General features: G+C 40.8%; 1 protein-coding gene across 1 annotated transcript in view; it reads left to right on the forward strand.

Annotated features, from left to right (window-relative positions):
• arnt2 (aryl-hydrocarbon receptor nuclear translocator 2) overlaps positions 1 to 15,538 on the forward strand; it is a 72,594-nt gene that overhangs the window by 9,552 nt on the left and 47,504 nt on the right. Inside the window, exons 2-5 of the mRNA XM_083900817.1 lie at positions 8 to 119; positions 2,828 to 2,875; positions 5,467 to 5,680; positions 5,824 to 6,037. Coding sequence (XP_083756943.1) covers positions 8 to 119; positions 2,828 to 2,875; positions 5,467 to 5,680; positions 5,824 to 6,037 — 588 coding nt within the window. The remainder of the gene's footprint in view (positions 1 to 7; positions 120 to 2,827; positions 2,876 to 5,466; positions 5,681 to 5,823; positions 6,038 to 15,538) is intronic.

Below are 15,538 nucleotides of genomic sequence, written 5' to 3' on the forward strand. Positions count from 1 at the left end.
TCTGTAGAGATGGGCAGCGAGTTGCCAGGAACAGTCGGGATGCCCGGAGCAGTTGGTGCTGGCCAGGTGAGGATGGGAGCAGCCGTATCGGGCCGCGGGGGCAAGCGGAGATCGGCAGGGTGAGTATTTTTTACCTCTGACCTGCTGTGGAAAACCACCCAAAAGAAAATGCTATGACAAATAACATGGAAGTAACAGATTTGAGTCTGTGGTTAAGTTCTGTTTAAAACCTATTGGCACATTGTCTGATATACAGGATCATCATCGGTGAGTGCGTTTACATGCACACTAAAAAAAACCGATTACTGGCAATAAACGGGTAACTGGAATAAACCATTTAAGGTGTATACATTTCTCTAAGAAATCAGATTATTGACAGAAACCTAGGTGTTCAAAAACATGTTTTTGAAAAACCGCCAATGGCAATAAACTGTTAATGATATCGGTGTATTCCGTTTACACGAGCACTTGAATAACCAGATAACTAGTGTGCATTTAAAAACACTCACTGTCTGTTGATTGACCATTCAGTTTTTTCATTATTTGCTTGATTATAAAAGGTTGATCAGGTGGCTATTTGTAATATGTTAACCCTCTTATGAGCATCGTGATAATAGGGCCGCCTGGATTTATTTTGATTTCATGTCTGTAGAATTGTCAAAAAATATTCAATTAGTGAGTTCTTCTGCCACTTTTTCCAAGAAAACTTTCACTTTCCATGTCTGGCAGTTATTCAACCGTTTAGGAATTATGGTACAGAGAAGCTGACGCCACAAACATGTGACGCGCTGGTGAATCTGGTCTGTGATTGGACGGTCAGGGTGATGCCTTAAATGACATTACATACAATACATGTCATTTTAAGCTTAGCTCCAGCAAACACAACCAAGAACTCACAATTTAAAATGCTTTAAACAACATATATATTTTTCACATTTACACTGTAGATCATGTGCAACTCAGTATTTGCTTCTTCTTTTTTTTTTTTTTTTTATCTCATTGCTGCTTGTTCTTTATGTTGCACCAAACCTGCCTGTTGAGGATTTTGTGAAAGCGTCACGTTCTCCTGTAAATGAGTTTGTGTGAGTTTTGTTCGATGCTAGTGTTCAGTTAACAGGTTAGAGTTATTCATTAACAGCATGGCTGCGTTCAGTAATTCAGTAATCACACGTTGCTTAATGGAGTAAGAGATTTGTGTTTGCAGGCCTGATACTAACTACACAAAGAGCCCTGCACTGCACAACACCACACAGGAATTTAGTCAAATCAACTCAGACTTTTTCCCCTTAATTATTATGAAAGTTTTTTGGTTCATTTCATGTTTTTAACCCAGGGAATCTGTAATTGTAATTTATTCAGACATAACAAATTCAAAAGCACAGTTACAAAGACTAACTATGGCTTCATTATTACTCCAATAGAGAAATGTATAATTCATTGTTGATGCCAGTGCTGTTTTATTTGAAACGGAACAGACCATTAGTCTTGTTTACAATTTCTTTGTAATATATTAGTTGTTATCTTTAAATCATTATTTTATCAGATGGAGGGGAAAAAAAAGAAAATCGGCCAAAAATAAATAAAAGTAATATTTTAAAATATAGATTTTTGGAAGTTTTTAATCAATTTAGAATCTTTGAGATACGAATCACGGACTGATCTTCAGAATTTGCGTGCGTGCGTGCGTGCGTGTGCGTGTGTGTGTGTGTGTATAAAAGGAAAACTGTGCTGTACATGAGTTCAGTATCTTGTACATGTAATCCTCCGGGGCCAAAGCAGTGCATTGAATCCACACACAGGCATTAGGCCCTACGTAAACATGAATAAATAATATACAGACCTCCATGTAGGCAACTAACATGGCAAATAAACATGGTGCAGGGAGGCAACAGGGACCTGCTGGGTCTGTGCCACTGTTGATTCACTTATTTAGCTGTGTGTGTGTGTTTGTGTGTGTGTGTGCGTGCGTATGTGTGTAAAAGTTGATGATGCATACACGACACGACACGACGCTTGATCTCCCACTCGATTTCTATTTTTAAGTGAAATCCTTTGCCGAGGTTAACGTTTGTGTGTTTGAAATTGAAGGAATTGCTCAGGTTTTTTGACGAGCAGTTGGTAAGGACACAGAACCAGCAAAACCCAGACCAGGTCAGACCAGAACATGGCTCCCATCAGAGACACAAGGAAAACAGACATCACCAATATCTTAATTATATGTTCACTGCATTATCTCATCATTAAACAGCCTTTTCCACCAGGAAATGTGCATTTTGTGTTGTTTTGTAAACTACTCCCTCACTGCACCAAAGTCCAGAGAGAAAATCATCATTTTTAGCTCACAGGGACACAGGAGCTGCTGGTTCTACTGCTGCCTCATTTGGTAAGTTTGCCTCACCGAGGTATAGCAGAACAAAGGTTTTCAACCACCGACGTCACAAAATAACACGTATGAACTCACTGTTGGAGGCAGCAGTGGATCAACGACGCCTGTGTGCTGTGATGTTAAATCACAGATTTTCTCCATGGACTTTGGTGTGGGAGAGCAAATGCCAGTTTCCTGGAAGAATGGGCTGTGTCTTTGTGAGAAAAATAAACATTTTCTTTCATCATTTTCTTAATCTTATCTTTTTAAAAGTAGTTAAAATCCAGTCATGTTTTCACTTCCTGTCTCTTCCAGAAAGCTGCACACAGTGCAGTCTGGAGGTGGGAGGAATCATCTCTTTTTCGAGGCCTTGTGACTCTCTTAAATGATTATGAAAAAAGCCACAATGAGAATAATAAAGGAAGAGAAAGTATGTAGTAACAATGTTTCCTTGTTTCTCAGAATGGACTTTGATGACGAGGATGGAGAGGGACCTAGCAAATTCTCAAGGTGAGGATACTGAAATGAGAAAGCAGCGGTGCCGACTCAAATGCTTTTGTTTTTTTTACGGGTATCTGAGGGTGTGATGTATTAAAAAATAATATATAAAATGTTTAAAATGAGTTTCTCATTCAATAACTGGGTCAGTAGCACACTGTGTCATCAGAGTGTAACATTACAAACAGAGCCCTGCAGATACCTTGTGTTTGTGACACTGACGCCATCATGACTGACCTTTTTCTCCATCACAAATGCAGTTTTATTTTGAAAGAGTGACTCTGCCACTGCATCTCATCCTGTCACATTTTTAATTTGTCTCAACTTGTTTTTCCTCTTCTTTCTTTTTCATGTAGTGTAGTGTGTAAGTATGTGGGATGATGGCTGAGTAAGTGTTTTATTTAAGAGCTGAAGACTCAGCAGTGGATTTGTGGTAGTGGCACACACACGCGCACACACACACACAAATGCACACACGGAGGAGGAGCTGCCCTCTGCTGGACACAAGAGGAACTGCGTGTTTAAACACCCGGACAGCAGCCGAGCTCGCACCATTTACTGGAGGATGAGCTTTGTTTTCACAGCGTGTCAGGGTTTAACTGTTATTTATACAGCTGTTATTCTTCTGCTAAATGGTTGCGATGCACTTTGTAGAACTTAATATCGTCACAGTGTGAAGACGGGGGGCTTTCGTGACGTCATCAGGGGCTCGGTTCTTACCTAATTTGAATGGGAACATATTTGGGGGAAGAATTCAGCTTGATTTGTCAAAAATTGTAGACAGGAAGTTGCTCAGAGAAAGATGTAATTATAAGAACATTTAATGACAATTGAGAATATAAGAATGTGTCGTTGATTTTCCATCCACTTTTACCCATAATTTTTCTACCACCATTTACACCGAACCATCCACTATCACGCATTAATACGTGACGACAGTTGCATGTGACACGTGTGGACTCTGAAGCTGCTGCCTGATTGTGTGTGTGTTTGTGTGTATAAATACACTCTTTGTGTGACATGCTGTGTCCTCTCCTCCTCCGCAGGTATGATGATGATGATCAGATTCCTGGTGGGGATAAGGAGAAATACGCCAGGTAGGCCGAGCATGCTGAGGCCACAGAGGATTTTTCCCTTCGCTCTGAGGCTGTGTGAGGCTGTACCACCTGCAAACCTCACACATGTTCTGAATTTAACGACGAAAATTCACCTGACAGCTATTTATTCGCCTTATTTTAAGCTATAATAAAGCTTATCAAAGTTGGATCAAAATATGGATTAGTGATACATCGTCGTCCTTTCTTGTGCGATGCGATAATCGATACACCAGGGCAAATATCGATTTTTTTAATTAATAAATTAAGGCACTCCAAAGTAAACGGTCCCTGCCAGTTTCACTTACTGGGCAAAGTACTTCATGTCTCCTCTTGGCGGCGCTGTTCAAATGAATGTGGGTGGAAGATACCTGGTTGAAGTAGAAGGAGGTTTACGGCGGGATAATGGCGGAGAAAGAAAAAATGCTCCAGCCACGTTCAGTACATACACTTTGTTCTCTTTGTTGTGAATAAATAGAGCAATCCTGTCCTTCATGTACAAATATCACAATGTATCGCTCTGTGATTGTCTTACAATATGATTATCACAGAATCGTCGTATCATGATGATATTGGTATCGTGGAACCACATATCCTATCGTGAGTTTACCCTGCGATGCCCTGCCCAAGTCAAAGTTTGATGCCACTATTAAACCTGGAGAAGAAGAAGAAAAGTCTAGGCTTTAAATGTATAGCTTCAGTATAATGTCTTTAAATAATTTAGCTTCTTAAATGTGTATATTTTCTGGTTTTCTTTTCTGGATTTTGTTCTTGGGCCAAAAAAGGCTATGCAGTTAAGCAGTTATGAAAATAATTGGTATTTGTAGTTGCAGACATATGTTTGTTTGTTTTTTAATTCTTTATTCCGATTGTGGTGTTAAAGGAATAGATTGGGTTGGTTTCGGCAGTGAATTTGCGACATGCTATCACCAGGAACCAGCCTGAGTCATGAAAAGGAAAAGAGGAAAAATAGGTGCTCAATGAGTAACGTATGCGTAAGGCTACGACATCTTAATATGTTTTCCTGCTTTATGATGGTGGTTTTATATTGTATTATATTGGTCATTTAACAACAAAAACAACAGAATAGAAGGAAGGAAGATTACAAAAAAAAACATCAGTGTAACTCATCCACACAGTCCAGTTAGTAAATTAAAAAAGTCATTTTACAATAATTATTCCAGTATTTATCTGTTGCATTTCTACCGATACCTTTGTCATTTCTCATCCAAACACATTAAAGCCGACTTCAGTAAGTCACCTGCTTAGGTTTAAGCCTGTCATACGAACTGTATTTCGGGTAAAATAAGCGTTGTTTGTATGGTTACCAGCCATTTTGGAACCCTGAAACCCCGTGGTATGTGAGGTTGCTCCGAGTTTCAGTGGCCTACAAACGGAAACTCGGCAGAAATAATGATGACCGTCGGTCGGTAGTTAAACCCAAGGCTGGTTAGTAGTTACTCGTCTGAACCCTCTCCATGCACGTAACTGCCATTTCCCCTGTTTCAGGGAGAACCACAGTGAGATTGAGCGACGCCGACGAAACAAAATGACCCAGTATATCACAGAGCTGTCGGACATGGTGCCCACGTGCAGCGCCCTCGCCCGCAAACCCGACAAGCTCACCATCCTGCGCATGGCCGTCTCTCACATGAAATCCATGAGGGGCACCGGGAACACGTCCACGGACGGGGCCTACAAGCCCTCGTTTCTCACCGAACAGGTACGCTAACAGTCTCATGTGAATCCGAATCGATGTGTGCTGCTTACATCTGTACTTTGCTGCTGTGTGAAGAGCAGACATTTTTCTTGTATCCTTGTCCATTTTTTGGGTTTATATCTTATCTTTGTTGCTGCTGCTCGTAGGAATTGAAGCACCTGATCCTGGAGGCGGCGGACGGCTTTCTGTTTGTGGTCGCCGCGGAGACGGGCCGTGTGATCTACGTGTCGGACTCGGTGACACCGGTGCTGAACCATCCCCAGTCGGAGTGGTTCGGCAGCACTCTCTACGAGCAGGTCCACCCGGACGACGTGGACAAGCTGCGGGAACAGCTCAGCACTTCAGAAAACTCCATGACAGGTAGAGGAACGCTCTCAGTGGGCTTTTCTGTTGTATCCTTATTGATTTTCCAAGAATATATCTTTTTGGGCCAATTCCAATTACTATCTTAACCCTCAATCTTAACCCTCAAGCTCAACCCTTAATCTTAACTGGCCCTCAAAACCAAGTGTTGAGGGTTATTTTGTCACATAGAAATGGGACACCCCTTAAATGCAGATACGTCTTCAGACTGTAGGGGGCAGAATAACGCGAAAGCTGCGTCCGGTCTGTCAACTCCAAAAAAGAAGAAAAGAAGAAGAACACATTTACGTCAGGATTATTTATTACGATCCGTTTGTCAGTCAAGTTATTAGGTTGTCAGTTAGTTATAAGATGATACTCATACAAATACCACAACCACGGACATATTCAGCTGACAGTTTCCACACACCACGGCTTATTGAAAAGTAAACCATAGCAAACGATCGATTGTCCACACCGGCCGGCTGTTGACAAAAGATCGTAAAATAAAATAAATGTTACCCAACAATGACATCAGTAATCCATAATATGGGCCTAAACTAAGATAATACAATGGTTTTCATCATTTTTAGATCTCTATTAACAAAGAAATACTTAATTTGTAGCGTACTCGTTTTTTGTTCTGTAAAAACACGCAATGCATTCTGGGTAGCCCTTACTCCCAAGGGTGGTTTCGGAGAATCTCAATATTGAGGGCGATACAGCCCTTAAACTTGCCCCTCAACTTAATTTTTCTGAGAATCGGGACAGCACTTGCACTAGCAGGAGCGCGCATTTTTGAGATTGAGGGTTAAGCAAGGAATTGGAATTCACCCTATAAGAGACTTTTTAAATGGCAGTGACAAACCGTTCAGTTTTTGTTGACCGTCTGCGTGCCGTAAATTGCGTTATCCACCCATTTCCGCCGCGTTCTGTGTGGACGGACGAGAGTTTGACCATGTGTGTGGACTGTGATTGAACACTTTGCAATCCAGTTTTTTTCACAGTGTTGTTTTAGGTGAAAGGGGGAAACTTTCCATGGGATTGGGAACTTTTTTGAAATTTAAACCAAATTGGAAACTTTCTATGGGAATAATGGGAGTTTATGGGATCAAGAGAGACGATGGAAACCATAGACACATGCCTTAAATGGTTCAAAGAGATCCAACGCATGTACATGTAGGGTGTTTATTGTGTTTTCTGTTCAAGAACTTGTCCCTAAAGTACTCGCAGTGCTCACTAGATGGCAACATTGTCACATTAATCTCTCCCTCTTTGTTGAGTTTACTGTGGAGGCTCCACACTTTATAACACACACACACACACTATGATTTCACTACCCCACTTACAATATGAATAATTTTATTCTCTTACTAATCATGTCCTCATGATGTTTGTAGCCCAGATACATTCTCTCACTCTTAGACCATTCCAACTGGAAAATAAGGTTTGTTTCACTCTGTAAACTGATCACTCTCCCACACCAAATTCCACAGAGAAAATCTGTGTTTTTACCTCATGGCACACAGGAGTTGCTGAGAACTCTGCTGCCTCCATTAGTACGTTCAAATGTGCTATATTGTGATGTTGGTGTTTGAAGTCCTGCACCAAGTTTGACCTTAGTGAGATAAAGTAACCACACGAGGCAGCAGTAGACCAGCAACTCCTCTTTACCTGTGAGCTAAAATTGTGGATTTTCTCTATGGAATTTGTTGTGGGGAAGATAGTGGTTTAAAAATCAATGCAAACGTCAGTTATCAAACAGAAAGATAAAGTGACACAACCAGACTTAAAAAAACTTGAATTTATATCTTTAAATGTTGTGTTTCTGCCCAAACTGAGTCTGATCATTGATTCCCGTTCTTTAATTGTAACACAGCTGCAGACTCGCTGACACACCATTAACGTAATTTACTGACGGTGACATGACACTCTCTCTAATATGTTAATGTAGGAGCCATTACACCGTCTGTCCATCTGACCCCCGAAGCCTCTGTGAACATCCACCAGGGCCATGTTAGCCACAACAACACACAGTCATCACCACGTGGAACAGATGGAAATACACACACACAGGCATGATGCACCTTATACACAAGCACTCGACGAAAGGCTTTCAAGTGACAGCGGTTCTCAGAGTTCAGTTTGCAGCGGGTGGAAATGAGCAGCATGTTTTTGAACCCCGTCATTGTTGTCTGTGTTTTTTTCCAGCCTGAAAAAAACACATTAATCAGCCAGAAGTGGAACCATTGATTGTTTCACCACACAGCAGTTGTTCCCGTCTGTAACTGACTGATGGAATAATAAGTTATTTGCCGTGTTGGAGTCAGTTTTAGGTCAATCTGTGCATTCCTGTAGCTCATCACCCTCCACTGCAGTGCTACAGCCATTGATTTCATTCTGTGTGTTTGTGTGTGTGTGTGTGTGTGTGTGTGTGTGTGTGTGTGTGTGTGTGTGTGAGAGTTGCTCTGGCTGTGAAAACCGTTAATTATGAAGACATTTTGGCTGGTCGTCACCAGAGGTCGACCGAGTTTTCCGTGGCCGATATCGATCAAAAAAAATTGTACTTCTTATTTTCTTCTTTCTGATAAAAGGTAAACGTTTATTTATAATACAAAAACATTCTCTCTCCAATGTACAAGTTATTTCTGTACTGCACTGCAGTGCAATTATATACAGTATTTTTTAAGCCTGCAGTGGCACAGGAGCCTTTGGTCCAGCCTTTGCTGCCTGAGTTCAAATCAAATCACATATGTTCATTCGTAAAGCACTGAATTACAGCATATGTACAATATTTAAATGCGTTTTATATAATCAGGTCAATTATAACATAAAAAGAAAGAAGAAACCGAGCACTTAGCCTCAGAGGAAACAAAAGAAACTCACTATAATCGGCCTTGTGCTTGGGCAAATTCAAATGACAGATTTCAAACTGTGAAGACCTAAAATGACACATTTGAATTGACTGATGGAGGCAGCAGTGACGTAAAATCGCTGATTCTCTCTCTGTGGAGTTTGGTGCAGGTGGGTGAGCGTTTACAAAGTGACACAAACTTCAGTCCCATCCTTCCTAAAGCGTCGTTAGAATTAATGAAACATAAATATTGATGGCTGCACTGTTTGTCCAGTGGTGCAACACGAGTGTCTCACGTGCTCAGCTTCAATTTGTCCTCAGGCTTTTTTTTTTATCTCTGTTATTTTTCCTCTTTGGGATACGAGGATTGGCATTTTGATCAAAAATGCTATTTGAACTTTGGTATTATTCATAGAATATAGACAGCTGAGCTTATAAAATAGCGTTAGTCTGTCTTTACTGAACCTTTGCGTGGATTTCCGGATGATTTTATTTACTTAACGCCTCGTTTTCGGCAGTGAAAAGAGGTCGCAGAACATTTTCCGTCATAGTTTTCATTAACGAAATGAACACTGGTTTTGCAATTTATTAATCGTTGCAGCACAAAAATGCATTTTGATTTTATGGCTGTCACAAACTTGTGACGGGCTGGTGGTTGTGGTGAATCTCGTCTGTGATTGGACTGTATTTTTTTAAATTGACCCGGGTCATGCTGGGTCATTTGAGGTCACCTGTCATTTCACTCACGTGTTGCAAATTGAAAGGGGTGAACCGTTTTTTTACATGTGCTCGTTTCTCAAGTTTCTTTTTGATTTGTTTATATGAATAAAAATCAAAAAATCTACATTGGAAGAAAATAAATATCACTGATATCATGTCAAACACTGAGGAAGAGTCTGGTGGTGATTTAAAAGCGAGTGCACGTAAATACAAATACCTACCAGCAAACAATCAGCAGCTGTAGCACCACAGTACAGGAAGACGGGTTAATATATACGTAACAAATATTATATATTATATTTATAATTTTTTATATGCTTTCAATCGAATACTGGAATACTCATGTCCATCCCTACTTGATGCTGCAGCTCAAAATTAGCTCTCGCGTTATTAGCATGTTTTCCCGTGCATATAACTGTACATTTCACCGAGCGCGCGGGCGGTAACACGAGCACGGCTAGCGTGCAAATCAGCGTAAACAGAGCTGTTTTCACAGCCTTGTTGAACGACTGTCCAGAGACCGTGAAAGTCTTCAAAGCCGGGGCAGCGGCGGCGGCGGCGGCTCTCCAAACAGTAATCAGAGTCGAGTGAAGAAGTCGACACGCCCACTTCTTCACTTCACAATCTGCAATAAGGTCATTTCGATCACTGTTGAGTTTTCTTTCACCAGTCAATATCAGCTCTGCTGGGCCTCGGGCGTATGCTTTCACCCCCACGGAGCCGCTGTGACAGGTGTGTATTAGACTATGATAGAGCGATGCACTTCTAGTTTATAAATAGGGAACACTGCCAGTGTCACAGACGTCGCCATTTACTAGAAATACTGCAAAACTCAAGGTCAATTCCTGCAAAAGTGATCTAGAGCTCCAAACATCCAAGTTTCTCAACATTTATTTCATCTTTGTTTACATTCTGGTCCAAACTCACAGGTTCTGAAGCTGTTGATCAATGTGTTATGATCTCCCACTGAAACGGTGACTCATGGTTTCTCAGTCGGTCGAGTCAAAATGGTAAAAAAAAAGGAAATGTTTGACACGCACGTCCAGTAAAAAAAAACAGAGCAGGAAACTGGATCAATCAAAAACGTATTAGCAGTGAAAAGAACAGAGCTCGTAACTCTTCCTCATAAAAATATGTGATGAGTTGATTCTAAATGATATATATATATATATATATTTTAATTGACTGAATAAAAACCTTTTTAGGAGTAGGCAGAAGTATAAACATATATATATTTTATACATTGTTCTTAATGTTCTCACTACAGCACAAGAATATTTCTGGCTGGCTTTAAGCTCCACCATTTCTATGACTCTCCTTTATTAAACTGCTGTTCTTCATACTTTATTTTTATTTATTTATGATTACAGATTTATTTGATAAAGTTTTCTTTTCTTAATATGAATATTTTTGCTTAATTTGCTCCGTATAACAAAAACAAATATAATAATAATTTTGGTTTGTGGACAGAACGAGACACTCGAGAATGTTATCTTTTCGAGGTTCGTGAAGCGTTCGTTTGACAATTTTAACATTTTCTGACATTTTCTGGAGCAAACAAACCAGGGCTGCAGCTAACGATTATATTCACTGTTGATTAATCGATTAGTTCTTTGATCCATAAAATGTCAGGAGAATGTTGAGAAATCAAAGCTGTGCTTGGTGAACCTCAAAATGATAACATTCTCAAGTGGCTCATGTTGGCCACAAACCAAGAAGATTTATTTTAGAGTTCGGTATTCACTGTTTCCATCAAATGTACTAAATAATATTTTCTTGTTGCCTTTTCATTGCCATTAACGGATAATATTATGGTTAATAACGGATTACGAGCTGCTCAGTGTCCCGCGCCAAAGTTCATAGAGAAAACCTGCGTTTTTACTTCACATGGCACACAGGAGCTGCTGGTCCACTGCTGCCCTCGTGTGGTAAGTTTGTGTCACTGAGGGTAACCCAAGCAGCGGATTTCACATGCAGAAGCCGCACGATAACACAATTGGAACTTAACAATTTACAACTCTTAACAACTTCTGTGTGCTGTGACTTAAAATCAGAGAATTCTTCTGTGGACTTTGGTGGAGTGGAGAAAAGAACAGTAAGCATATCTTTAACCCGTTAAGGCCTGAAATGCCTGGAAAAAATGCCTCTCAAACCTATGGGTGATTTCAGAGAGGACCTCTAAAACATGAGGTTCAATGTCTACTAAATGACTGATTTCTCAGCCTCTGTAGCAGATAATTCAAAAAATATTTGAGAGCTTACACCTGTGGCTTTCCTGGGAAATTTAGTTTATTTAGATACAAAAACATGTCAAAGTAAAGTGAACAGTAGTATTTTCAATTAAAAAAACAGTAAGAAAATAAAGTAATATCAACTTGTGTCAGTGCCATGATTTAGTCCTGATGGACTGAAGAACAAGAACAGCATGTTCAGACTGTAACAGTCTGCTTCACATGTGACGGTGATAGTGCTTACAGCGCTGTGGCATCTGCAGGTAAATCCACTTTCACCCCTGGTGTGAAAACATTACGTCGATTACGGTGGTAATTCTCCGTCTTCCGTCACTTTCAAAACCTTCAAACTCATCGTCGTTATCGTTGACCTCGTCGTCTTCAAACATAATTATGTCTTAACCATAAATCCCGGTCGATTGGTTCAGCGCGTTCAAAGTTATCAGCGATGACGTAAACGAAGCCGAGAAACTCCTCAAAATCACTGCCCTCTGAAATGTCCATGTTTGCTCGAGGACATTTCAAATGTACATAAGTGGCTAAACGTCTCCCGCCCTCTTTTTGTTTCTGTTGCCAGCCACGTTTACTTTTATACAGACTGGTTTATTACTACGTAGACTGTTAAACTAGGCCAGGAAATTAAATAGCAACCACAACATTTTTCTTCAAAGTTCTTAAAAGCTTAGGCATTTAGCTGTAATTGTTTGAAGATGACATACAACTTTAGACGTTTAAAAACAATGGCATTGCTTAGTGAAATGATAAATTGCAGTTCCCCTGCTGATAGGACTCTACAGTGAACACCTTTCACTCAGGCTTTTTCGTGTTTGGTCAGGTAAGAAATGTGCTCAAGTGAAATAAAAAAAAAAGAACAGAATGTGCTGGTCGCGTTCGTTTCTTGTGTTCTCTTTGGGCAAATGAATGATGGCGGCTGGTCTGTTATGTGTTTTCCATGGTCATCGGCCCTCGTTCCTGTATCAGCCTCATCACTGTTGTTGTGTTTGAGTTCCAGTCCAGTCAATATTTGCGAGATGCTCAGAATTCCTTCTCCATCTGGAAGGGATCAGGCCATTTCTAATGATGATGAATACTGATTGCGCAGGTTGTGGCAGAGGCAAAGGGCCACTCCCACCAAAGCACCCTTCTCCATGTGATCAAGGAACACTGGGACCCTGGGGGTTCTATGAAAAAGCTCCTCTGGGCCCTCAGGGGCTATTTACAAAAAAGTCCCGGTTACAAGATGATCATCAGGTTTCACTCTTACCACTACTGTACTCCACTGCAGTATTTACACTTGTGACATGTGAAGTGTCTGTGTTGGTGAGAGAGCGGCTCTTCTCTGGCTCTTCCACAGATCAGCTGCCTCTCTGGACCCAAACTGGCATTTCTCCCCTAATCGCTGTTTCAGTGCCAGTAAATAGACTGTTGAGGAAATCACTGAGTGCTTAGGTCACACAAATGGCAGTTAGATGGTAGCCACAGTCGGATCGTCGGTGACCACGAGAACTTAACACGTCTGAGACGAACATCTCGAGCGGTCAATGTGATGATGGCTCTAATCTGATAACATGAATGCTCTTTGACACACTTTTATCAGTGTGGCCCAGCCCTTATAATGTAAGACATCGGTTTCCAAAGGCTGGGTCTGGACCCACAGATGGGTCCTTTTGGGTAAAATAGAGCCCTTTTTCCCCAAATTTTTCCTATTTTAATTTTTCAGTTTTTAAAGCTCACATAGAGTGGTCCTGTTGCACATATATGTTAGGTATGGAGGTCTATTTACATACATTAACTTGTTTTTATGGTCAAAAACATCCTAGTTGCTGTTAACGAGCCGATAGATTTGTTTCCCAGCCGCGAGATTTGAGACTCAACTCTCTCACCCAGAAGACAGAGTCTTGTGATTGGCCAGTACCCAGAAGTACACCCGCTCTCAGAAGCACAGCTCCCCCCTCTGGAACGGTGGATGCACTGCTACTCATTATCAAAACATTGTTTTAACAATGTTTAAAAATAGCTTCTTCACGACTCCCCGCCGCAGTCCCTTTTATGACTTTGACCCGGAGTCAGACCCAGAGTCAGAAGACACTGTCGCTCGTGAAACACCTCCACAACGGACGTTATTCTTCTTCTGCGGTTCAATGTACGCAACCGGATGTACCCGGACTAGTGCCCGGAGCAGGACGATCTGCTGTTCCGGAGAACCACTGTTTACGTAACCGGACCAGGTTTTTTCAGAGATCTTGCTGAGCCCGAGATTACAATAAAACACAGCGTTCTCAGCAGTGGCTGAACTGTTTGTTTAGAACCTTCAGGGCTTCATAAACGAGGTAATGTCGCAGATACAGACCAAAAAAACAAACTTCCGGTCTATGTCTGCTTTAATACTAACTAATTTTAAAGACCAATTGTGTCTCAAAGGAATACTTCACCGATTTGCATCTGTATTTCTAGAATAGGGGTAGTATTTTTTAAAAATTGTGATTCCCAAGCTCGGGTTCCCCTGAGTTGAGAAATGGGCCCACCATTGACACTTGGTTACTTGGTCCAAGGCTTGAAACTGCAATGCTAATTCCGCACTTTTTAGACCTACCCATAGGGGGATTGGACCTCATTCCCAGAATGTAAACCGTGTCCGCCATCTTTGTTAATAGTTACGCTAACAGGACCAAGTCTCACTGGTGAGCACGTAACAAAAAAAAGAATGAAGTTATTTCTCAACTCAGGGGAAACTGAGGTTGGTTAGCACAATTTTTCAAATATTCTACTCCTTTTCTAGTAATACAAAGCTGAATGCAAATCTGTGAAGTATTCCTTTAACTGACTCTGAATTTAGGAGTTCATTTTGAATTTCACAGCTGTCTCAGAGGGGTTGGTCCTACATGCATAAACATTCCCTGTTTTGGCAAAAACGTTCCGACGTGCGCTTCTAGACTGTAAGTGTGAAAATCTTAACAAAAAAGTTTTCTTTTCAGGTTTGAATTTGAATTGGATATGCACATTTTGGACAAAAAGTGACATTTTAATTATATTTGAGAAAAGTTATTGGTGCATAAAAAGAAATAATGATATTGGAATTCTGTCCTGCGAGTGTGACAGTTTGAATTTGGCCGCGTCCTTCTGTCCACAGCAAGTTTCCAACAGCTGCTGGCTGACTTACTTTGAAATCCACAGCAAATTTGACTCTATTAAGTCTCTTCTTAGACTCCTTAGAATTTACACATATGTTGTTTGGAGATTATGCTTACAAAGCACAGAATAAGTTCATGGAGGAGGTTATGTTTTAGTTGCCATCTCTCAGTCTGTTTGAAGGATGACGCCAAAAAGGACTGAAGTGATTTCCATGAAATCTTGTGGAGGAGTGGAGTGTGACCCGAAGACGAACCCATTAACTTCTGGAACGGGTTTGATTAAGGGGGTGGATACAGAATTTATTTATTTCACTTTGTGCACTGTAGTGAGACGTCATATCAGTTTCTCATTTTTGTAATTTTATTCCCCCCCCCTTTTTTTGGTATAAAATCAGCCTTGTGATTTTTTTTGTGTCCTCACATCACCCCTGAGGTGAACGTGACAGATGAGCGGCGGCATCAGTTGCTGCAGGTTTAATTTAAGGTGCCACAGGAAACATTATGACATGTACTGTGGGTGATTCTTTTCTCTCCTCTCTCTCAAAAATCAATGAAACTACTTTACTGCAAAAAAAAAAACCTC

The sequence above is a fragment of the Microchirus variegatus genome, assembly GCF_963457635.1.
Source record: "Microchirus variegatus genome assembly, chromosome: 14".
NCBI lineage: Eukaryota > Metazoa > Chordata > Actinopteri > Pleuronectiformes > Soleidae > Microchirus > Microchirus variegatus.